The sequence below is a fragment of the Passer domesticus genome, chromosome 19, assembly GCF_036417665.1.
Source record: "Passer domesticus isolate bPasDom1 chromosome 19, bPasDom1.hap1, whole genome shotgun sequence".
Classification (NCBI taxonomy): domain Eukaryota; kingdom Metazoa; phylum Chordata; class Aves; order Passeriformes; family Passeridae; genus Passer; species Passer domesticus.
In genome coordinates this window covers 9,183,045-9,206,464 of record NC_087492.1, presented here as the reverse complement: position 1 = coordinate 9,206,464, position 23,420 = coordinate 9,183,045, and the positions used below count along the sequence as shown (strand labels likewise).

Below are 23,420 nucleotides of genomic sequence, written 5' to 3'. Positions count from 1 at the left end.
TTCATTTAGCAAAACTTAAAAGTTCAGTTATTTTCCCAAATAATGTTCCACTAACAGCAGTTTGAATAAAATCTTGCTACATGCTTCAGTAGAAAACTGCACTGCTTATGATTAAGTGAAGCCATTATTAACAGAGTTAACGAAAACAAATAACTGGAATAGCGAATTAAAAAGTTATATCATTTCCAACAATTCCCCCTTTTGAAACTACTCTTAATTATTTCATTTAGGATTACTTCCATTAAATCATTGGATATTTAGAAAGACTTAAGACACTAAAATGCAATAATTCCTATTAAACTACTTAGTAAAACTTTTTGGCAAAACTTATACTATTTTAGATCCAGGGCCATTCAATTTTGCCAGCATTTTGTCTTGGGTTTGTTATTCTGGGGTTACATTTGAAAGGTCACACATTTTGGTACAGCAACTATTGGGATGCTTTTCTCTGCCAGCCCTTTAGCAGCTTTATCTGCCAGTCGGTTTCCTACACTAACTGATGTATTTCCTAATGGATGAGCTTTACAATGCATGAGAGCCACTTGGGCTGGTACCTGAACACATTCTAGTAATTGTCTGGTAATGTCTCCACCTTTGACAGAGGATCCTTGTGCTGAACGGAGCCCTCCTTTGTTCCAGAGAGCTCCGTGGGCAGGTACTGCTCCAAAGGCACGGTTAGCATTAGCCCATGTGTTCCCATTCTTCCCCTGAGACAATTCCAGGCTGCCATAGGCTGAGCAGCTCAGCCCTGTGTGCAGAGGTGGTAAGAGGTAATGGGACGGCTTGGATTGGGCCCTACTGCACAGCCAAACTTCTGCTTTCCTTTGCTCACAAAGCTGCTCCCACCTGTGGACAATTGTGAGGCCGGATCTTCTACCTGAGGATCTCCTCTGCTGGAGTGAAGCTGCTCAGTCGTTGGAACACAGGCATGTTGTGAGGCTTCTTGACTTTCTGGTACAGATTCCAGGGTGCAAGGCAAAGGAGTTGTTTGCAGTTCCCCATCATCCTGCTCCAACAAGACAACTTGATACTTCAGCATTCGACTTGGGGGTCACCAGTGGCCTCCTTTGTGTTCTAGAACAGAGAGGACCAAGGGGGGAACATGAGCAGTCATTATCTGGCCCATGGTCCATTCGGGGCTTCTTGGATTAAAGCGCAGCTCCTGCTCCAAGTCAAAGGCAGTTAAGGGACATCCCTTAACTTACACTGTCCACTTGTTTGGAAAAATATCTTATGGCCCTTTTCCATGTGCATAACCTCTGAGCTAACACCCGTAGTGCAACACGTCAGTGCTCATGAACAATCTGCTCAAGAGGCTTGCTCAAGTCAGGTAATGCCTGTGCTGGGCTGGCATTAGAGCTCTCTTGGGGTCTCTGAAAGCCTCTGGCATTCTGGGGTCCACTGTAGCACCTCCTTGGTGTAGCACCTCCTTGGGCGATTCTCAGGGTCTCATATAAAGGTCTTACCCATAGGCCAGAATTAAAAATCCTGAGCCCACACCAACCACCCATTCCTAGAAATATTCCTAACTTGCAAACAGACCTTGGCTCTGGAGTTTCACAAATCCCCTCCACCCTTTTGGTTGCAAGGCTTTGCTGTCCCTGGGAAATGAGCCTCAGGTAGGTTTGGCATTAGGGCACTTCTTTGACACTTTGGGCCTTCTTCTTGGATACCCTGTAACTGGCTTGTCTCAGAATGTTCAGGAAACTTAAGAGTCATTTCAATGCATCCAGCATGAGTTCCATTAGCAATTAAAGTATCACCTGCATACTGCAGCAAAGGGGTATCTGCATTCTCCTTTTCCCATTCTGAAGTGACTGCCAGAGCCCTGGCCAGCTCTTAGAACTCCAGCACCCCACCAGCAATAGGGATCTGCCTGGGTATGGGGATTTACCAGAGACAGAACCTTTACAGCCACTTGCTCTAAGATGCCAGATAGAAGCCACATCAGGAACCAGGCAGAGGAGAAAGCTGTCTGTCTAGATGTTCCACAAGGAACAGCTTATTCCAGGAGAAAGGAGCTCACACAAAGAGCCCCAGGCACTCCTGTGCAAGGGGCTTTGTACAGATACAAATCAGGGGGTGGATACAAACAGCAAACCAATAGGGAATCCTCAGGGGAGGAGTGAGGGGATTACATCAAGCATCTGGGGCCAGTTGGGGTAGGAGGGTGGAGAGGATGGCTCACATGTGCAATGGGGCTTCCAGGAGTAGGGGGATTCCAAAGGGATGTTGCGAACAGGGATTGGCCTGAGAGTTAAGGGGCAGAGAAGGTTCAGGAATAAGGGGCTCGGTTGCCTTGACAGGCAGGGAAAGAGCTGGAACAAGGGGTGGAGAATGACATGAGGGGCAGCTTTGAGGGAGAGTAAAACCCAGGAGTAAACCATCTCAGGGAGAACATGAGGGCACGAGGACAGAACGATGCACTTAAAAAGGAATCAATAAGATAAATTCAAAGCGCAACACCATCCCTCCAATTCTTTTGTCAATTGGTTTTTGTCTTGGGGTGTGTCGTGGGTTAAGACGGAAGTGAGTTTTTTGGGAGGTTGTGGTCAAACCAATCAGTGCTTGGATTTGAATATTGGCACCTGGTTTGGCCACCGAAGGTATGGACCGCCTCTGAGAACACAGGGGGTTAAAAGCAAGAACTGCCAGGAGAACTCTCTCTTAATTTCAGTCTGTAAAGGAGCTCAGAGCTCCCCTGCCCAGCCTGGGCTGGCTGGGGGAGGGAAGCCATGCGGCCGGGTGAGGTAGGCCGGAGCCTCGGGCAGAGGAGGGGAGTGAAGGCCTTGCAAGATGGAAGGGTGGAGGAGACTGAGAAGCATCGGGCCCCCCTCCTACCCCACGGGAGACAGAGAGAGAGAGAGCCAGTGCCTGTGCTGCCTTGGAATTCAGTATCATGGACTGGCAGCACGGCCGGCCAGAAGTGGGGGATGCGGCGAGAGAAGGTGCCCGGCAGCTGTGGGAGTTCTGGGCAGGCAGAGGCCCAGATTTTAACCCCTTTGTAAAATAATGGAAACCTTACAAATACTGATCCTCCTGAATGAGAATGAGAAGATAAAGGTGAAGTATGAAGAAATGGGCAAGTGTGAGGAAAGTTGGTGCATGTGAGAGATGTCAGAAGAGGTGAGAAGAATCCTAGGTGGGCAGAGATGATGGATTGGCCTTGAGCTGGACTCGTTCTTGTATGGCCATGGACAGACCCATGTTCTTCCTGTGACTCAGAGACTGTATTTAGGGGGAGGCAATGCCTTGGAGTCAAGAGTGAAGCAGTGGCGTGAACAGAGATGGCTGAGGAGGGTGTGGGATGCCCTCTGTCTCCAGGAGGGGAAGATCTCTGTTCATGAGGCCCCTCGGCCCCAGGGGTTTAAATCTGGGGGGGACTGGTGTCCTGAATTTGAGAGACTGCTGCTTTTGGAACTGAGTGGAGCATCCTTAAACGGGGAGCCCTAAAAGCAGTCCTGGCCCATGTGCAGTGGTGAGAGCCCTGGACATGGAGGGAAGAAGTCACGAGGGCCGATGTTCTCTGGGTGGTGCCACGAGTGACACGGAAACACAAGAAGTTTCAATTGTGTTTCTGGGGGAAGCCTATGGTGCAAGGGGGGACTCCTCTCTCTCTGATGGATTTGAGGGTTGATTACTTGAGGGGTGATGATGGACTGATTATGTGAGAGATCGTGATGTGGTGGAAATCTATGGTGTTATTTCATTCTGTGGAGAAAATGGAGAGGAGGAGGAGGAGGAATGGATTTGGAGGGTTTTCATTCTTAGTTTTTTGTTTGTTCCTTTTTAGATGTTGTAATTAATAAAATTAGTTTCCTTTATTCCTGAGTTGGAGCCTGCTTTGCTCTGTTCCTGATCACATCTCACAGAAGCCACCAGAGAAAGTGTATATTCATGGAGGCACGGGCACTGTGGCAGAGTCAAACCATGACAGGGTGACAGCATGATACTGTGTCTCCTATTGTCTGCTTTATGCCCAGACATGGGTCCTGTAACTTTAAGCTAGGTCTGAGAGAGGGGTGCAAAGCCAGTGGAATTCTTTTGGTGTGGTTTTCCAACATCCTCCCCCAGGCTCCCTCAGCTGTGTTGTGCAGCACAGACAGAGGGAGTACATCTCGGCTTTCAGCTGGCTTCTTGTTTCTTTGACAATGGCAGAAGTTTTTCCAGGACTGTGGCTTCTTCTCCTGGAACGGTTTTTGCTTTTCCCTGGTCTGAAGCACCAGAACATCGCCGGCAGCCCTGTGCCTTGTCCCGCAGGGGAGGCCTTGGGATGCACATCCCGGCTCTGGACTCGGGAGGAGCCGAGCCACGCCTACAGAAAGAGCTCTGAATCCACCAGCCTACCCCACAATGAGAAGGCTTGAATATCTAACATTATTCATTCTTTTTCCCATGCCTGCCTGCACACTGTGTGTTAAATAAACAGCTTTTTTCACTTTCTTCCAAAAATTTCCTTGCTGTGGGAGGGAAGGCGTGCCAAAACCTGTTTTCATTAGAGGAGATGTTTCCTCCTAACTTGTCTCAAATTGAGACATTTCTCAAATAATGTGGGGTGATTTTTGAACCCTGGAGGAAGAACAGTGCACCTCAATTGGTTTTCATGGCCCATCAAGGAACGTTCCAGAAACAAGAGTTGACTTTCAGTTTCAAGGGCAATGCAGAAAGAATCATCCTTAACATCCACAACAGTGGACTCATCAGTTTCCTTAACTGAGGTGAAGAGTGCATAAGGCCTTGCTGCCACTGGGTCTCACACCAGTCTCACACTATTTCCTTGACAGCTCTGACATCTTGTACTGGCCTGTGTTCCTTAGTGTGTGCTTCCTTTACTGGCAGGAGAGGAGTGCTATATTGTGACTCACATTCCCTTAGTGACCCATCTTCCAAAATTTAGCAATTCATTCTTCTAACCCTCTTCTACCTTCTAACTTCAAAGAATAATTGTTCTGCCTGACCAGTCTTCCATCAGGCTCCAACTGAATCCTTACTGGTTCCAGTGTCTTGATTTCCCTGGAATTCCATTGGTGCACACCAACACAGTGACAGTGTTTTCCCCCTCCTCCCACCAGGGATGTGCAGGAGGGAAATACTTGTCCAGCCTTCCCTGCTGAACATTCTGAGCATGCCCTCTCTCAGCCTCTTCCCCCACTTTTGCCATTACCACAATTCCTCCACCAGGAGTTAATAGTGTGTCTGAATGACCTTCCTATAATCCCAGGGCTCTTTGCCTTGAACTCACTGGATTAGGGCATCAGAGGATCTCCCGGAAAAATCTTTGGAGTGCACCGGAGTCCTCTCGATCCCATCAATCCATGGAGCAAAAGAAGGAGGAAAGTTCCACCTGGATCATTAGCAACTGTCACCAAAACCAGGATAGATGAAATCCTCAAAGACTATCCTTTTAGTTTTGGCAAGTTGGGCGTTACTTTATTCTCCTCAGGACGAGTGGAGCGGATAGTTCGAGCCACACACATAGAAAAAGCTTTTGACTTAGTTATCTGTTTTTTGCAAACAAAGGAATCAATGGTCATCCATTCTCAATCCCATAATTCTCTTCATTACTTTGCATCCTAACTGCTGTTGGGCTTCACCCATGGAGACTCTCTACCCTGAACTCCTGAGGAGAAAGGAGTCTGTGCCCCAACAACCCTACAGCTCAGCCAGGGGCTCACGGGGCTCCTCCTGCACCCCCAGCATGAGGAACAGCACCCCACTGCTTCCCTGGCAAAGGCTGATCCCAATGGATGCTCCAAACCAGGCCCTGGCTTTGCAGCAGTGAAGCAACTGGCTTAGGTGTAACACACATCTTCAACGGATAAAAAAGAAAGACAATGAGGCTGTACTCTCCTGGGAGACCTTGGAGCATGTTTTGGCAAATAAAAGGACTACAAAAGGGCTGGAGGTGGACTTTGCACAAGGGCCTGACATGGGAACAGCTTCACACTGAGAGAGGGGAGAGATCGGTGGGATATTGGGAAGAAATTCTTCCCTGTGAGCGTGGTGATGCCTTGCCACAGTCTGCACCATTCCTGGAAATGTCCAAGACCAGGTTAGGTGGCACTTGCAGCAACCTGGTCTAGCGGAAAATGTTCCTTGACCTGTCCCTGACCGGGGCTGAAACGAGATGATCTTTTAGGTCCCTTCCAGCCCCAGCCATTCCAAGGCTCCATTAATCTATGACTTCATGAGTCTGGAACCCACTGGTTACCAGGAGCGGAGTGGTGCGTTGCCTGGCAACGGGTGTTGTGATGAGGAGGGCCACCAGCAACCCGGTTCCAGTCCTGCAAGGGACAAGGAAGGAGGAAGGAGCCTGCTGGCTACTCATCCTTTTCCTTATCGCATTTGCTCATTGCTTCTATCACGCCTTTTGTTTAACCCATTTGTCACCAATTTTGCTCATCCCAGACAGGCCCAACTGGGCAGGAAGGCTTGTGACAAATCAGGGACAGAGTGTGTGCAGTCATGGCAACATCCCTGGACACACTCAGCCTCTCCCAGATGCTGGATCTCGCCATTGGGACACCCCAGAAGGGATCTGTTCACTTTGCAGCCTTGAGAAAACTGCTGCAGGCTGTGCTGGAGCACCTGGACGTGCAGTACCTGACAAGTGAGGAGCCATGGCCAGGCCAGCTGAGTGGCCCCTCACTTGCTGATGTGGCCACTTACATAAAGTGGCAATTCACAGATGAAGAAAGAGATGGAAGACTATAAGAAACACACGTCCAAGGTAGAGGCTCTTCCCCGCCCCTGGGCACTCCCCCAGCAGACAGCCCCTCTCTGCTTCCTCACACAGCCGTGCTTGGCTCTGCCCTCACTGCCCTGGCAGAGCCGCTGGCAGGGGCTCTTTGCTGTCTGGATGGGCTTCAGTGCTCTGGCACTGAGCCCGGCTGGGGCAGGTGGCACTGGGACTCTCCCTGCTCACCTGGCTGTGCCATGGGCTGCCCGTGGCAGGGTAGGGCTCTTTGGGGTGTTGCTTCCCAGGCCATCACCTCTGACATCCCTGATTCTTGAACTGCTTTACAGGTTCTTCGCGAGGAATTTGGTGGGATAAAGGCAGAACTCTCCCGCATATCAGAGGACATGAAGAAGTTCCAGGAGGCACAGGTGTGTGGTTCTCAAGGTCATATTTCCAACATGTCTGAGACAGAGACTGTCTACAGACAAGTCTCTGACAATGCTTTCTCCTAGACCCTGATGGTTTCCCAGCATCAGGAGGAGATTTAAAAGTTAAAGGCTGGCCAGCGTCATGTGTCGGAGGAAATGAAGAAGGTCCTGATGTCGCGGGACCAGGTGAGCTGCTGCTGGGAGCAAGTTTTGGGTCTGAGACTGCAGCCCGTACCCTCTGCCCTGCTGGTTGGAAGCTCAGCACTCTTGGCCCTGCTAGATTCATGGACCGTGCTGCCTGCAGAGCCCTGCCAGCCTGGCTGAGCTTGGCCCTGCACTGTCCCTAGTGCTTGGCAAACCACAGCAGGGCTCGAGGGCTTGCGGGTCCCCACTGACCCTCCCAGAGGCTCACTGCCACCACTGCTCTCTCCTAGGACATGACTCTCATCCAGGATCTGCGTGAGGAGGTTGACAAGATAAAGACAACACAGCTCCTCATGGAAGGAGACATAAAGAAGCTTAAGGAGTCTCTTGCCTTAGTGAGCTGTTGGGTCATGTAATCTTTGGGCTCTCATGGGGAACTTCAATGTGGCTCCACAATCAGTTTTTGGTGTCAGGGCCTCAGGCCCAGGTGGAGGACCGTGGGGCTGCCCATGCAGCTAAAGGGCCCACACTCTGGGACAACATGATGGCTGGGCCCTGACTCTACTGTCACTGTCCTTTCCAGATGAAGAAGCTGGAGGAAGACCTTAAAAAGCTGAGGGAGGATATAGCCAAGTGGAAAGAAGAGAGCAGTAAGGAGATCTCTCAGCAAATTGAGTAAGAGGACAAGAGTGGGTTTCATACCCTGGGGGGCTGCAAGGGAGCCCAGATGGTCTGGCTGCATCCTGGTTTGTGGGCACAAGGTGCCCAGCAGCCCTGCAGGGGTAACCCTGCCCTTGCCCCCATCCCGCTGGCCAGGGCTTTGCGGCAGGAGACAAAGCGTGAGCTGCAGAAGATGGGAGAGCAGCAGGAGAGGAGGAATGCCATGCTGGAGCAGATGCTGAATGAGACAGCCGACCAGCTGAATGAGCAGGTGAGGTCCTGGGGGAGCACTCCCACCACTCCTGGCACGGTCCTGTTGCAGCTCCATGCCACATCTTCCTGCTCTGTTGTGCTGTGCTGTAATCTTATGGGAGAGCCAAACTGCCCAAATTGGCCTGGACCAGTCAGTGGCATGGACAGTAATTAAAGCCTTGATGCAAATGTCCTCTTGACATGGTGGGCTCATGGCCACTGAGTCGTGTGTGTTTACCCCTGTGGAGCAAACAGACCCCCCCTTGGGTCAGCACCTTATGTTCTTTCATCCTGGGAGCAGGATCAGGAGCTGAGACAGCAAATGGAAGCCAAGTTTTTGGAGATCCAAAAAGACTTTGAGAAACTCAACTTTACATCAAAGAGCCTCCAAAAGGACTCTCAACAAAAGCAGAGGGATATTGAGGTGTGTGGCTGAAACTCACCCCATTTAGGGTCAGAGCATCCACCAGGAAGACTCCAGGTGGGGGACCACAAGGAATCTCCTGCTGACGACCTCCTCTCAGCACTGTGCTTGTTCCAAGTGCATTTCCCCGATGTTTTCTGGGTACGGGGAGAGGGGTGTGCTCCCGGCTCCTGGGGTGTGCCTCAAGAGGCAGCTCCAACCTTGCTGTGTCATGAGTTCCTTTCTGTGCTGAAAGATGCTGTTCCAGTCTCTGGAGAAGCTGCAGAAGGAGAAGGCAGATCAGCAGGACATGCTGGCAGCAATGGACATGGTACAGTCTAGAGGGGCCTCTGTACCAGCCCAGGGGCTCCCGGGCAGGGTGACAAATGCCCCTTGCCCTTGGGGGATGGGGGGCAGAACTGGTGTGGGGAGGGAGAATTTCCTGAGCTCAGGGGGTCCCTCACCCTCCAGATGGTGGGACCAAGCTCACCAGGCTGACGGGGCAAATGGGGCCACAGCAGCCTGAAAGGGCCATGCTGGCCTGGGGGAAGCACTCCTCCCTCTCCCCTCACACACGCTGGCCCTGCCTGTCCTTCCTCATCCCTTTCCCCACCGCTCTCCTGCTCTTCCCTTCTGCTAGAAGGCGGACAAAGCTGCCTTGGGCAGCAAGGTCAATTGCAGCCAGTTTGAAGAGAACATGGAGGAGCTGGATGAGAGGATGGAGGAGTTGCAGAGCCAGATTTCAGGCCAGGAGCAGCACTGGAATAAGATGCAGCAGCAGTTCAGTGATTCAATGGAGGAGAAGGTGAGGGGTACCTCATCCCCACCTTGAGGAACTGGCACCTTTGGGACTTGGCAGCCTGAGGCAGCATCCCTCTGAGGATCCCCCTCCAGGCTTTTCCCGGGAGAGCTCCATGTCACCTCCTGGGGCAGCTGGCTGAGGCTGTGCACCTGTTCACAGCTGGATCGCCTGGAGCTGAAGACTTTCCGCAAACACCTGGAGGAGTCCTGGAACAGGAACATGGAGGATCTCGAGAATAGGTTGAGGCGTGAAAACGCCGCTGGGATTAAGAAGTGAGTGTGATGGAGACACTGATGGCTTTGGGGACAGTGATGGTCCCATTCCCTCCAGCTCTCCCACACACTGCCCCTCTGGTCCCCTGCCACGGCACCAATTCTGCTGCTAAATGAACCTCAGAGATGCAGATGAAGCAGCTGCACCTTCTGCTTCCACCAGCAGCAGGTTGCACACAGGCAAGGAAGAACAAGGAGAGGGCACCTGCAGGACAGAGCCCTCCCAAAGCAAAATGGGGCTGTGGGTGCAAAGGCTCCCAGAAGCCAGGCTGGGAGAGGGCAACTGCTCCTCCCAGGCAGGGCTGTGACACGCCGTGTCCCAGAGCTGGATCATGCCCTGCCCTCCTGCCATGCACACAGGGGACTTTGGTGCCCGAGAGGGGCTGCAAGCGCTGCAGGGGCTGCTTGGGATGGTGACATGGGTGCCTGTGGCCTTCCCCTGGCCTCAGCCAGCACCCTGGGGATGGGGAGAAAGAGGCTCAAGAGCCCACGGTTCAGCCTGCAAACGCCGTGACCCTGTGCCGTGAGCTGCCCAGCGCCTGGCTGCTGCCCGCCAGCTGCTGCCTGTGTGCTGCAGGGCTGTGGCCCCAGGAGCTCAGCCAGCCCTCTTCCCTCACCCTCCTCAGGCAGCTGCCAGTGCCTTTCACGTGCCTGTCCTGTGACCGCATGCTCACCGTGCAGGTTCCTGGCCAGTGAGTAGCACCAGGGCATGGGGCAGCGGGGCTGGCATGGGGGAGATGGGTGCCAGCAGTGACCCTGCTAGGCACAGGGGTGCCAGTGTCTGCTGGGGAGGGGCTGATGTGGGGGCCCCCTCTGCAGCCCTGTCCATCAGCAGGGGCTGTGGGCACTCATCCCAAGGGCTACAGGCAGCGGGATGCCATGGGGTACAATCCCATGGGTTTGTGGGTGCCGCCTCTAACAGGAACAGGTTTTTGGTCCCCTGTCACACCCCTGTGACTCCTGCCCTCCCCAGGTATCCCGAGACACTGCCGTATTTGCAGCCAATGCCCCCCAGCAAGGAGCCACAGCACAGCCAAAGGTAAGGGCCCTGAGGACACATCCCTGGCTCCTGGGGTGCAGCGTAGCCCTGCCACAGCAAGGAGGGCTCTGCACCTGGGCTGGGGCAGAGGAGCCTGGCGGGGCTGGGCAGAGCTGGGGAGCAGAAGGCAGCTGTGGAGGGCCAGTGCTTGCCCCAGGCCTGGGGGGTTTTGCATTCCTTGCCTTGCCTGCCCTGTCTCACCCACATCTCTGTCCCAAGGTTGCTGAAAGCACATCTGATGAGCTGTGTCTGTTTTCAATTTGAGCTCACGCTTGGTGGGGAGTTGTATGCCTCCTGTGAAAGGAGTTCCCAAAAACCAAGCTCTGCAGCAGGGACCGACCAGCTCCTGCCAGCTGGTGTCCTGTGCACAGGGACCTGCCACGGCCATGGCCAGCACACCTGGCCGTGGGGACAGAGCCAGCAGACCAGCCGGGTGGATGGGCTGGGGGCTCCTGCAGCAGGTGGACAGGAGCTGGCAGGGACGTGCCCCTGCAGGCAGCAGTGCCAGTCCCCTCCCTGGCACAGCAGGGTGGTGCCCAGGGTGCCACAGGGCTGGGCACTGAGGATCCTCTGCCCCATCCCACAGGAGGCCAGTGGTCCGTGGCGGTGGCTCCCATGTGCCACAGAGCTCTGGCGACCATCAGAGCAGCAGTTTCAAACTGCCACCAGTTCAGGATTCTCCCCGTACGAGTGCATTTCTGCAGGGACTCGTGACCCGCCCCAACAAGGTAGGGATGATGAAGGTGAGGACATGGCACGTGTACTGGGGGCGGGCCGGGCGATGCTGAGGATCCTGGGTGAATTTGTGCCTTCAGTTTCCTCGGGCACAGCTGCTTTGGGAGGGTTGCTAGGGAATGCTGGACTGGACCCTGCCTCTCAGCCAGCTGCTCTCTCCTTCCCAGCCCAGAGTGACCCAGCTGCTGGGCAGGGGTGGACACATGCCGAGGGGCCGCAATGACCAGCTTCCTGTGGTGACCAGGACACTGGATGAGCCAGGTGTGGCCCTGTCAGGGCACGGGGAGCAGGGGGACAAGAGACTGGCTGTCTGCTGGGTCTGCACCTGCTCCCTGCGGGTCTCTGGCCAAGCAGGTGACCCTCCTGCTGCCCCGTTCTGAGCTGGCTGAGCTGACCCAGACGGGGCAGCCCCGGGGCCTGGGGGCTCAGCCTTGCCTCTCCCCCCAGGCCCTGCCACCTCTCGGCATCACCGGCCAGGCACGGCCCCCCGACACGTCTCCAGGGCACCAGGGCTCCTCCAGCCACTTCAGCCCCGGGAGACTTCGACAGCCCTCAAGTAGCTGGACAGGACTGGGAACCCAGTGCTCCACCAGGGACGTCGTCTCAGCAGAGAGTAAACTCTGGGACAATTGTTGTCTGAGAAATAACATTTTCATTGTATTACGTTAATAAAAAACCTTCTGAAAGACACACACAGCCTTTCCCCATTGCCTCTGAAAACACTGGGATAAATCAAAGTGTCCTACACTATTTTTACTATTAGTTATCAGGCATTACTTTATTCCCAGCTCTGGGGTACATAGGAATAGCTCCACTCAGAATGCACACCCACTCTCTAAATTTTTCACTATGTATTTTCAGCAAAACAAGTTAATGCTCATTGCCTGTAAATTACATATTTCTCTTCATTCATTAATCTCCTATCATCCATTTGTTATTGATTTCTCAGTTCTCATGCTGCTGCCAGATGAACAATTGCTTGCTCCTGGCGGGCTCCACACTATGCTCATTTTGCCAAGTCCATGGAACCACACCATCAAAAGCAGGATAAACTTTTACCAAGAGGGGAGTCAATCTACAGCCCATCGATCTAAGCTTTCACTAATTAAATACCCAGCCAGCTATACCAACTTTTCTCCTCATTTGCAAAGAAGCACCATTTCACCACGTGGTCAGGTATGACTGTGGGTTCACCGACCACCCGAGACTGCCAAGGAGACTCCCAGGGCAGAAGAGTGCATGTGCTGAGGGGAGGGAATGTATAGTCATGTCTTGGGGGAAATTATTGCCATATGTATGTTTCTTCTGAGAATAGTTATGAATATGATGACAAATACAGTATTTCAACAGGGGCTTTTCCTGTACACAGCATGTACTCTCTGTGCAGCCATCCCCCATACATCTGGCTTTGCAGTAAAGAATGCCTAATCCCTAATATGAAATTCAAGTCTTTATTTCTTTCTGGTTGTGATAACAATGTTAATTGGTCCACTTTTAATTTAATTAGTCCAGATATTGTTTTCAGTACATGAAGAGTGGAATTCTCCTTGTTCGTTTCTTCTTTACCTCTGGTTTCCACACCTTGTCCTCACACTCTACAAATTCTGTATTCCTGGTGTCCAGTTCTTAGCCCCATTTCTCTATCCCAATCTTTTTTCACTGAATCACGTCAAGTTCATTTAGCAAAACTTAAAAGTTCAGTTATTTTCCCAAATAATGTTCCACTAACAGCAGTTTGAATAAAATCTTGCTACATGCTTCAGTAGAAAACTGCACTGCTTATGATTAAGTGAAGCCATTATTAACAGAGTTAACGAAAACAAATAACTGGAATAGCGAATTAAAAAGTTATATCATTTCCAACAATTCCCCCTTTTGAAACTACTCTTAATTATTTCATTTAGGATTACTTCCATTAAATCATTGGATATTTAGAAAGACTTAAGACACTAAAATGCAATAATTCCTATTAAACTACTTAGTAAAACTTTTTGGCAAAACTTATACTATTTTAGATCCAGGGCCATTCAATTTTGCCAGCATTTTGTCTTGGGCTTGTTATTCTGGGGTTACATTTGAAAGGTCACACATTTTGGTACAGCAACTATTGGGATGCTTTTCTCTGCCAGCCCTTTAGCAGCTTTATCTGCCAGTCGGTTTCCTACACTAACTGATGTATTTCCTAATGGATGAGCTTTACAATGCATGAGAGCCACTTGGGCTGGTACCTGAACACTTTCTAGTAATTGTCTGGTAATGTCTCCACCTTTGACAGAGGATCCTTGTGCTGAAAGGAGCCCTCCTTTGTTCCAGAGAGCTCCGTGGGCAGGTACTGCTCCAAAGGCACGGTTAGCATTAGCCCATGTGTTCCCATTCTTCCCCTGAGACAATTCCAGGCTGCCATAGACTGAGCAGCTCAGCCCTGTGTGCAGAGGTGGTAAGAGGTAATGGGACGGCTTGGATTGGGCCCTACTGCACAGCCAAACTTCTGCTTTCCTTTGCTCACAAAGCTGCTCCCACCTGTGGACAATTGCGAGGCCGGATCTTCTACCAGAGGATCTCCTCTGCTGGAGTGAAGCTGCTCAGTCGTTGGAACACAGGCATGTTGTGAGGCTTCTTGACTTTCTGGTACAGATTCCAGGAACGTGGCTGGGTGCAAGGCAAAGGAGTTGTTTGCAGTTCCCCATCATCCTGCTCCAACAAGACAACTTGATACTTCAGCATTCGACTTGGGGGTCACCAGTGGCCTCCTTTGTGTTCTAGAACAGAGAGGACCAAGGGGGGAACATGAGCAGTCATTATCTGGCCCATGGTCCATTCGGGGCTTCTTGGATTAAAGCGCAGCTCCTGCTCCAAGTCAAAGGCAGTTAAGGGACATCCCTTAACTTACACTGTCCACTTGTTTGGAAAAATATCTTATGGCCCTTTTCCATGTGCATAACCTCTGAGCTAACACCCGTAGTGCAACACGTCAGTGCTCATGAACAATCTGCTCAAGAGGCTTGCTCAAGTCAGGTAATGCCTGTGCTGGGCTGGCATTAGAGCTCTCTTGGGGTCTCTGAAAGCCTCTGGCATTCTGGGGTCCACTGTAGCACCTCCTTGGTGTAGCACCTCCTTGGGCGATTCTCAGGGTCTCATATAAAGGTCTTACCCATAGGCCAGAATTAAAAATCCTGAGCCCACACCAACCACCCATTCCTAGAAATATTCCTAACTTGCAAACAGACCTTGGCTCTGGAGTTTCACAAATCCCCTCCACCCTTTTGGTTGCAAGGCTTTGCTGTCCCTGGGAAATGAGCCTCAGGTAGGTTTGGCATTAGGGCACTTCTTTGACACTTTGGGCCTTCTTCTTGGATACCCTGTAACTGGCTTGTCTCAGAATGTTCAGGAAACTTAAGAGTCATTTCAATGCATCCAGCATGAGTTCCATTAGCAATTAAAGTATCACCTGCATACTGCAGCAAAGGGGTATCTGCATTCTCCTTTTCCCATTCTGAAGTGACTGCCAGAGCCCTGGCCAGCTCTTAGAACTCCAGCACCCCACCAGCAATAGGGATCTGCCTGGGTATGGGGATTTACCAGAGACAGAACCTTTACAGCCACTTGCTCTAAGATGCCAGATAGAAGCCACATCAGGAACCAGGCAGAGGAGAAAGCTGTCTGTCTAGATGTTCCACAAGGAACAGCTTATTCCAGGAGAAAGGAGCTCACACAAAGTGCCCCAGGCACTCCTGTGCAAGGGGCTTTGTACAGATACAAATCAGGGGGTGGATACAAACAGCAAACCAATAGGGAATCCTCAGGGGAGGAGTGAGGGGATTACATCAAGCATCTGGGGCCAGTTGGGGTAGGAGGGTGGAGAGGATGGCTCACATGTGCAATGGGGCTTCCAGGAGTAGGGGGATTCCAAAGGGATGTTGCGAACAGGGATTGGCCTGAGAGTTAACGGGCAGAGAAGGTTCAGGAATAAGGGGCTCGGTTGCCTTGACAGGCAGGGAAAGAGCTGGAACAAGGGGTGGAGAATGACATGAGGGGCAGCTTTGAGGGAGGGTAAAACCCAGGAGTAAACCATCTCAGGGAGAACATGAGGGCACGAGGACAGAACGATGCACTTAAAAAGGAATCAATAAGATAAATTCAAAGCGCAACACCATCCCTCCAATTCTTTTGTCAATTGGTTTTTGTCTTGGGGTGTGTCGTGGGTTAAGACGGAAGTGAGTTTTTTGGGAGGTTGTGGTCAAACCAGTCAGTGCTTGGATTTGAATATTGGCACCTGGTTTGGCCACCGAAGGTATGGACTGCCTCTGAGAACACAGGGGGTTAAAAGCAAGAACTGCCAGGAGAACTCTCTCTTAGTTTCAGTCTGTAAAGGAGCTCAGAGCTCCCCTGCCCAGCCTGGGCTGGCTGGGGGAGGGAAGCCATGCGGCCGGGTGAGGTAGGCCGGAGCCTCGGGCAGAGGAGGGGAGTGAAGGCCTTGCAAGATGGAAGGGTGGAGGAGACTGAGAAGCATCGGGCCCCCCTCCTACCCCACGGGAGACAGAGAGAGAGAGAGCCAGTGCCTGTGCTGCCTTGGAATTCAGTATCATGGACTGGCAGCACGGCCGGCCAGAAGTGGGGGATGCGGCGAGAGAAGGTGCCCGGCAGCTGTGGGAGTTCTGGGCAGGCAGAGGCCCAGATTTTAACCCCTTTGTAAAATAATGGAAACCTTACAAATACTGATCCTCCTGAATGAGAATGAGAAGATAAAGGTGAAGTATGAAGAAATGGGCAAGTGTGAGGAAAGTTGGTGCATGTGAGAGATGTCAGAAGAGGTGAGAAGAATCCTAGGTGGGCAGAGATGATGGATTGGCCTTGAGCTGGACTCTTTCTTGTATGGCCATGGACAGACCCATGTTCTTCCTGTGACTCAGAGACTGTATTTAGGGGTAGGCAATGCCTTGGAGTCAAGAGTGAAGCAGTGGCGTGAACAGAGATGGCTGAGGAGGGTGTGGGATGCCCTCTGTCTCCAGGAGGGGAAGATCTCTGTTCATGAGGCCCCTCGGCCCCAGGGGTTTAAATCTGGGGGGGACTGGTGTCCTGAATTTGAGAGACTGCTGCTTTTGGAACTGAGTGGAGCATCCTTAAACGGGGAGCCCTAAAAGCAGTCCTGGCCCATGTGCAGTGGTGAGAGCCCTGGACATGGAGGGAAGAAGTCACGAGGGCCGATGTTCTCTGGGTGGTGCCACGAGTGACACGGAAACACAAGAAGTTTCAATTGTGTTTCTGGGGGAAGCCTATGGTGCAAGGGGGGACTCCTCTCTCTCTGATGGATTTGAGGGTTGATTACTTGAGGGGTGATGATGGACTGATTATGTGAGAGATCGTGATGTGGTGGAAATCTATGGTGTTATTTCATTCTGTGGAGAAAATGGAGAGGAGGAGGAGGAGGAATGGATTTGGAGGGTTTTCATTCTTAGTTTTTTGTTTGTTCCTTTTTAGATGTTGTAATTAATAAAATTAGTTTCCTTTATTCCTGAGTTGGAGCCTGCTTTGCTCTGTTCCTGATCACATCTCACAGAAGCCACCAGAGAAAGTGTATATTCATGGAGGCACGGGCACTGTGGCAGAGTCAAACCATGACAGGGTGACAGCATGATACTGTGTCTCCTATTGTCTGCTTTATGCCCAGACATGGGTCCTGTAACTTTAAGCTAGGTCTGAGAGAGGGGTGCAAAGCCAGTGGAATTCTTTTGGTGTGGTTTTCCAACATCCTCCCCCAGGCTCCCTCAGCTGTGTTGTGCAGCACAGACAGAGGGAGTACATCTCGGCTTTCAGCTGGCTTCTTGTTTCTTTGACAATGGCAGAAGTTTTTCCAGGACTGTGGCTTCTTCTCCTGGAACGGTTTTTGCTTTTCCCTGGTCTGAAGCACCAGAACATCGCCGGCAGCCCTGTGCCTTGGCCCGCAGGGGAGGCCTTGGGATGCACATCCCGGCTCTGGACTCGGGAGGAGCCGAGCCACGCCTACAGAAAGAGCTCTGAATCCACCAGCCTACCCCACAATGAGAAGGCTTGAATATCTAACATTATTCATTCTTTTTCCCATGCCTGCCTGCACACTGTGTGTTAAATAAACAGCTTTTTTCACTTTCTTCCAAAAATTTCCTTGCTGTGGGAGGGAAGGCGTGCCAAAACCTGTTTTCATTAGAGGAGATGTTTCCTCCTAACTTGTCTCAAATTGAGACATTTCTCAAATAATGTGGGGTGATTTTTGAACCCTGGAGGAAGAACAGTGCACCTCAATTGGTTTTCATGGCCCATCAAGGAACGTTCCAGAAACAAGAGTTGACTTTCAGTTTCAAGGGCAATGCAGAAAGAATCATCCTTAACATCCACAACAGTGGACTCATCAGTTTCCTTAACTGAGGTGAAGAGTGCATAAGGCCTTGCTGCCACTGGGTCTCACACCAGTCTCACACTATTTCCTTGACAGCTCTGACATCTTGTACTGGCCTGTGTTCCTTAGTGTGTGCTTCCTTTACTGGCAGGAGAGGAGTGCTATATTGTGACTCACATTCCCTTAGTGACCCATCTTCCAAAATTTAGCAATTCATTCTTCTAACCCTCTTCTACCTTCTAACTTCAAAGAATAATTGTTCTGCCTGACCAGTCTTCCATCAGGCTCCAACTGAATCCTTACTGGTTCCAGTGTCTTGATTTCCCTGGAATTCCATTGGTGCACACCAACACAGTGACAGTGTTTTCCCCCTCCTCCCACCAGGGATGTGCAGGAGGGAAATACTTGTCCAGCCTTCCCTGCTGAACATTCTGAGCATGCCCTCTCTCAGCCTCTTCCCCCACTTTTGCCATTACCACAATTCCTCCACCAGGAGTTAATAGTGTGTCTGAATGACCTTCCTATAATCCCAGGGCTCTTTGCCTTGAACTCACTGGATTAGGGCATCAGAGGATCTCCCGGAAAAATCTTTGGAGTGCACCGGAGTCCTCTCGATCCCATCAATCCATGGAGCAAAAGAAGGAGGAAAGTTCCACCTGGATCATTAGCAACTGTCACCAAAACCAGGATAGATGAAATCCTCAAAGACTATCCTTTTAGTTTTGGCAAGTTGGGAGTTACTTTATTCTCCTCAGGACGAGTGGAGCGGATAGTTCGAGCCACACACATAGAAAAAGCTTTTGACTTAGTTATCTGTTTTTTGCAAACAAAGGAATCAATGGTCATCCATTCTCAATCCCATAATTCTCTTCATTACTTTGCATCCTAACTGCTGTTGGGCTTCACCCATGGAGACTCTCTACCCTGAACTCCTGAGGAGAAAGGAGTCTGTGCCCCAACAACCCTACAGCTCAGCCAGGGGCTCACGGGGCTCCTCCTGCACCCCCAGCATGAGGAACAGCACCCCACTGCTTCCCTGGCAAAGGCTGATCCCAATGGATGCTCCAAACCAGGCCCTGGCTTTGCAGCAGTGAAGCAACTGGCTTAGGTGTAACACACATCTTCAACGGATAAAAAAGAAAGACAATGAGGCTGTACTCTCCTGGGAGACCTTGGAGCATGTTTTGGCAAATAAAAGGACTACAAAAGGGCTGGAGGTGGACTTTGCACAAGGGCCTGACATGGGAACAGCTTCACACTGAGAGAGGGGAGAGATCGGTGGGATATTGGGAAGAAATTCTTCCCTGTGAGCGTGGTGATGCCTTGCCACAGTCTGCACCATTCCTGGAAATGTCCAAGACCAGGTTAGGTGGCACTTGCAGCAACCTGGTCTAGCGGAAAATGTTCCTTGACCTGTCCCTGACCGGGGCTGAAACGAGATGATCTTTTAGGTCCCTTCCAGCCCCAGCCATTCCAAGGCTCCATTAATCTATGACTTCATGAGTCTGGAACCCACTGGTTACCAGGAGCGGAGTGGTGCGTTGCCTGGCAACGGGTGTTGTGATGAGGAGGGCCACCAGCAACCCGGTTCCAGTCCTGCAAGGGACAAGGAAGGAGGAAGGAGCCTGCTGGCTACTCATCCTTTTCCTTATCGCATTTGCTCATTGCTTCTATCACGCCTTTTGTTTAACCCATTTGTCACCAATTTTGCTCATCCCAGACAGGCCCAACTGGGCAGGAAGGCTTGTGACAAATCAGGGACAGAGTGTGTGCAGTCATGGCAACATCCCTGGACACACTCAGCCTCTCCCAGATGCTGGATCTCGCCATTGGGACACCCCAGAAGGGATCTGTTCACTTTGCAGCCTTGAGAAAACTGCTGCAGGCTGTGCTGGAGCACCTGGACGTGCAGTACCTGACAAGTGAGGAGCCATGGCCAGGCCAGCTGAGTGGCCCCTCACTTGCTGATGTGGCCACTTACATAAAACAGATGAAGAAAGAGATGGAAGACTATAAGAAACACACGTCCAAGGTAGAGGCTCTTCCCCGCCCCTGGGCACTCCCCCAGCAGACAGCCCCTCTCTGCTTCCTCACACAGCCGTGCTTGGCTCTGCCCTCACTGCCCTGGCAGAGCCGCTGGCAGGGGCTCTTTGCTGTCTGGATGGGCTTCAGTGCTCTGGCACTGAGCCCGGCTGGGGCAGGTGGCACTGGGACTCTCCCTGCTCACCTGGCTGTGCCATGGGCTGCCCGTGGCAGGGTAGGGCTCTTTGGGGTGTTGCTTCCCAGGCCATCACCTCTGACATCCCTGATTCTTGAACTGCTTTACAGGTTCTTCGCGAGGAATTTGGTGGGATAAAGGCAGAACTCTCCCGCATATCAGAGGACATGAAGAAGTTCCAGGAGGCACAGGTGTGTGGTTCTCAAGGTCATATTTCCAACATGTCTGAGACAGAGACTGTCTACAGACAAGTCTCTGACAATGCTTTCTCCTAGACCCTGATGGTTTCCCAGCATCAGGAGGAGATTGAAAAGTTAAAGGCTGGCCAGCGTCATGTGTCGGAGGAAATGAAGAAGGTCCTGATGTCGCGGGACCAGGTGAGCTGCTGCTGGGAGCAAGTTTTGGGTCTGAGACTGCAGCCCGTACCCTCTGCCCTGCTGGTTGGAAGCTCAGCACTCTTGGCCCTGCTAGATTCATGGACCGTGCTGCCTGCAGAGCCCTGCCAGCCTGGCTGAGCTTGGCCCTGCACTGTCCCTAGTGCTTGGCAAACCACAGCAGGGCTCGAGGGCTTGCGGGTCCCCACTGACCCTCCCAGAGGCTCACTGCCACCACTGCTCTCTCCTAGGACATGACTCTCATCCAGGATCTGCGTGAGGAGGTTGACAAGATAAAGACAACACAGCTCCTCATGGAAGGAGACATAAAGAAGCTTAAGGAGTCTCTTGCCTTAGTGAGCTGTTGGGTCATGTAATCTTTGGGCTCTCATGGGGAACTTCAATGTGGCTCCACAATCAGTTTTTGGTGTCAGGGCCTCAGGCCCAGGTGGAGGACCGTGGGGCTGCCCATGCAGCTAAAGGGCCCACACTCTGGGACAACATGATGGCTGGGCCCTGACTCTACTGTCACTGTCCTTTCCAGATGAAGAAGCTGGAGGAAGACCTTAAAAAGCTGAGGGAGGATATAGCCAAGTGGAAAGAAGAGAGCAGTAAGGAGATCTCTCAGCAAATTGAGTAAGAGGACAAGAGTGGGTTTCATACCCTGGGGGGCTGCAAGGGAGCCCAGATGGTCTGGCTGCATCCTGGTTTGTGGGCACAAGGTGCCCAGCAGCCCTGCAGGGGTAACCCTGCCCTTGCCCCCATCCCGCTGGCCAGGGCTTTGCGGCAGGAGACAAAGCGTGAGCTGCAGAAGATGGGAGAGCAGCAGGAGAGGAGGAATGCCATGCTGGAGCAGATGCTGAATGAGACAGCCGACCAGCTGAATGAGCAGGTGAGGTCCTGGGGGAGCACTCCCACCACTCCTGGCACGGTCCTGTTGCAGCTCCATGCCACATCTTCCTGCTCTGTTGTGCTGTGCTGTAATCTTATGGGAGAGCCAAACTGCCCAAATTGGTCTGGACCAGTCAGTGGCATGGACAGTAATTAAAGCCTTGATGCAAATGTCCTCTTGACATGGTGGGCTCATGGCCACTGAGTCGTGTGTGTTTACCCCTGTGGAGCAGACAGACCCCCCCTTGGGTCAGCACCTTATGTTCTTTCATCCTGGGAGCAGGATCAGGAGCTGAGACAGCAAATGGAAGCCAAGTTTTTGGAGATCCAAAAAGACTTTGAGAAACTCAACTTTACATCAAAGAGCCTCCAAAAGGACTCTCAACAAAAGCAGAGGGATATTGAGGTGTGTGGCTGAAACTCACCCCATTTAGGGTCAGAGCATCCACCAGGAAGACTCCAGGTGGGGGACCACAAGGAATCTCCTGCTGACGACCTCCTCTCAGCACTGTGCTTGTTCCAAGTGCATTTCCCCGATGTTTTCTGGGTACGGGGAGAGGGGTGTGCTCCCGGCTCCTGGGGTGTGCCTCAAGAGGCAGCTCCAACCTTGCTGTGTCATGAGTTCCTTTCTGTGCTGAAAGATGCTGTTCCAGTCTCTGGAGAAGCTGCAGAAGGAGAAGGCAGATCAGCAGGACATGCTGGCAGCAATGGACATGGTACAGTCTAGAGGGGCCTCTGTACCAGCCCAGGGGCTCCCGGGCAGGGTGACAAATGCCCCTTGCCCTTGGGGGATGGGGGGCAGAACTGGTGTGGGGAGGGAGAATTTCCTGAGCTCAGGGGGTCCCTCACCCTCCAGATGGTGGGACCAAGCTCACCAGGCTGACGGGGCAAATGGGGCCACAGCAGCCTGAAAGGGCCATGCTGGCCTGGGGGAAGCACTCCTCCCTCTCCCCTCACACACGCTGGCCCTGCCTGTCCTTCCTCATCCCTTTCCCCACCGCTCTCCTGCTCTTCCCTTCTGCTAGAAGGCGGACAAAGCTGCCTTGGGCAGCAAGGTCAATTGCAGCCAGTTTGAAGAGAACATGGAGGAGCTGGATGAGAGGATGGAGGAGTTGCAGAGCCAGATTTCAGGCCAGGAGCAGCACTGGAATAAGATGCAGCAGCAGTTCAGTGATTCAATGGAGGAGAAGGTGAGGGGTACCTCATCCCCACCTTGAGGAACTGGCACCTTTGGGACTTGGCAGCCTGAGGCAGCATCCCTCTGAGGATCCCCCTCCAGGCTTTTCCCGGGAGAGCTCCATGTCACCTCCTGGGGCAGCTGGCTGAGGCTGTGCACCTGTTCACAGCTGGATCGCCTGGAGCTGAAGACTTTCCGCAAACACCTGGAGGAGTCCTGGAACAGGAACATGGAGGATCTCGAGAATAGGTTGAGGCGTGAAAACGCCGCTGGGATTAAGAAGTGAGTGTGATGGAGACACTGATGGCTTTGGGGACAGTGATGGTCCCATTCCCTCCAGCTCTCCCACACACTGCCCCTCTGGTCCCCTGCCACGGCACCAATTCTGCTGCTAAATGAACCTCAGAGATGCAGATGAAGCAGCTGCACCTTCTGCTTCCACCAGCAGCAGGTTGCACACAGGCAAGGAAGAACAAGGAGAGGGCACCTGCAGGACAGAGCCCTCCCAAAGCAAAATGGGGCTGTGGGTGCAAAGGCTCCCAGAAGCCAGGCTGGGAGAGGGCAACTGCTCCTCCCAGGCAGGGCTGTGACACGCCGTGTCCCAGAGCTGGATCATGCCCTGCCCTCCTGCCATGCACACAGGGGACTTTGGTGCCCGAGAGGGGCTGCAAGCGCTGCAGGGGCTGCTTGGGATGGTGACATGGGTGCCTGTGGCCTTCCCCTGGCCTCAGCCAGCACCCTGGGGATGGGGAGAAAGAGGCTCAAGAGCCCACGGTTCAGCCTGCAAACGCCGTGACCCTGTGCCGTGAGCTGCCCAGCGCCTGGCTGCTGCCCGCCAGCTGCTGCCTGTGTGCTGCAGGGCTGTGGCCCCAGGAGCTCAGCCAGCCCTCTTCCCTCACCCTCCTCAGGCAGCTGCCAGTGCCTTTCACGTGCCTGTCCTGTGACCGCATGCTCACCGTGCAGGTTCCTGGCC

General features: G+C 52.4%; 2 protein-coding genes across 2 annotated transcripts in view; both read left to right on the top strand.

Annotated features, from left to right (window-relative positions):
- LOC135283899 (centrosome-associated protein CEP250-like) overlaps positions 1–7,191 on the top strand; it is a 181,896-nt gene extending 174,705 nt beyond the window's left edge. The window contains exons 95-96 of the mRNA XM_064395048.1: positions 6,676–6,730; positions 7,027–7,191. Of these exons, the coding sequence (XP_064251118.1) occupies positions 6,676–6,730; positions 7,027–7,191 (220 nt within the window). The remainder of the gene's footprint in view (positions 1–6,675; positions 6,731–7,026) is intronic.
- Positions 7,192–7,263: 72 nt separating this feature from the next.
- LOC135283898 (polyamine-modulated factor 1-binding protein 1-like) overlaps positions 7,264–23,420 on the top strand; it is a 39,937-nt gene continuing 23,780 nt past the window's right edge. The window contains exons 1-11 of the mRNA XM_064395047.1: positions 7,264–7,293; positions 7,542–7,646; positions 8,465–8,587; positions 9,528–9,640; positions 10,614–10,679; positions 11,306–11,363; positions 20,116–20,196; positions 20,281–20,382; positions 20,631–20,735; positions 21,554–21,676; positions 22,617–22,729. Of these exons, the coding sequence (XP_064251117.1) occupies positions 7,264–7,293; positions 7,542–7,646; positions 8,465–8,587; positions 9,528–9,640; positions 10,614–10,679; positions 11,306–11,363; positions 20,116–20,196; positions 20,281–20,382; positions 20,631–20,735; positions 21,554–21,676; positions 22,617–22,729 (1,019 nt within the window). The remainder of the gene's footprint in view (positions 7,294–7,541; positions 7,647–8,464; positions 8,588–9,527; positions 9,641–10,613; positions 10,680–11,305; positions 11,364–20,115; positions 20,197–20,280; positions 20,383–20,630; positions 20,736–21,553; positions 21,677–22,616; positions 22,730–23,420) is intronic.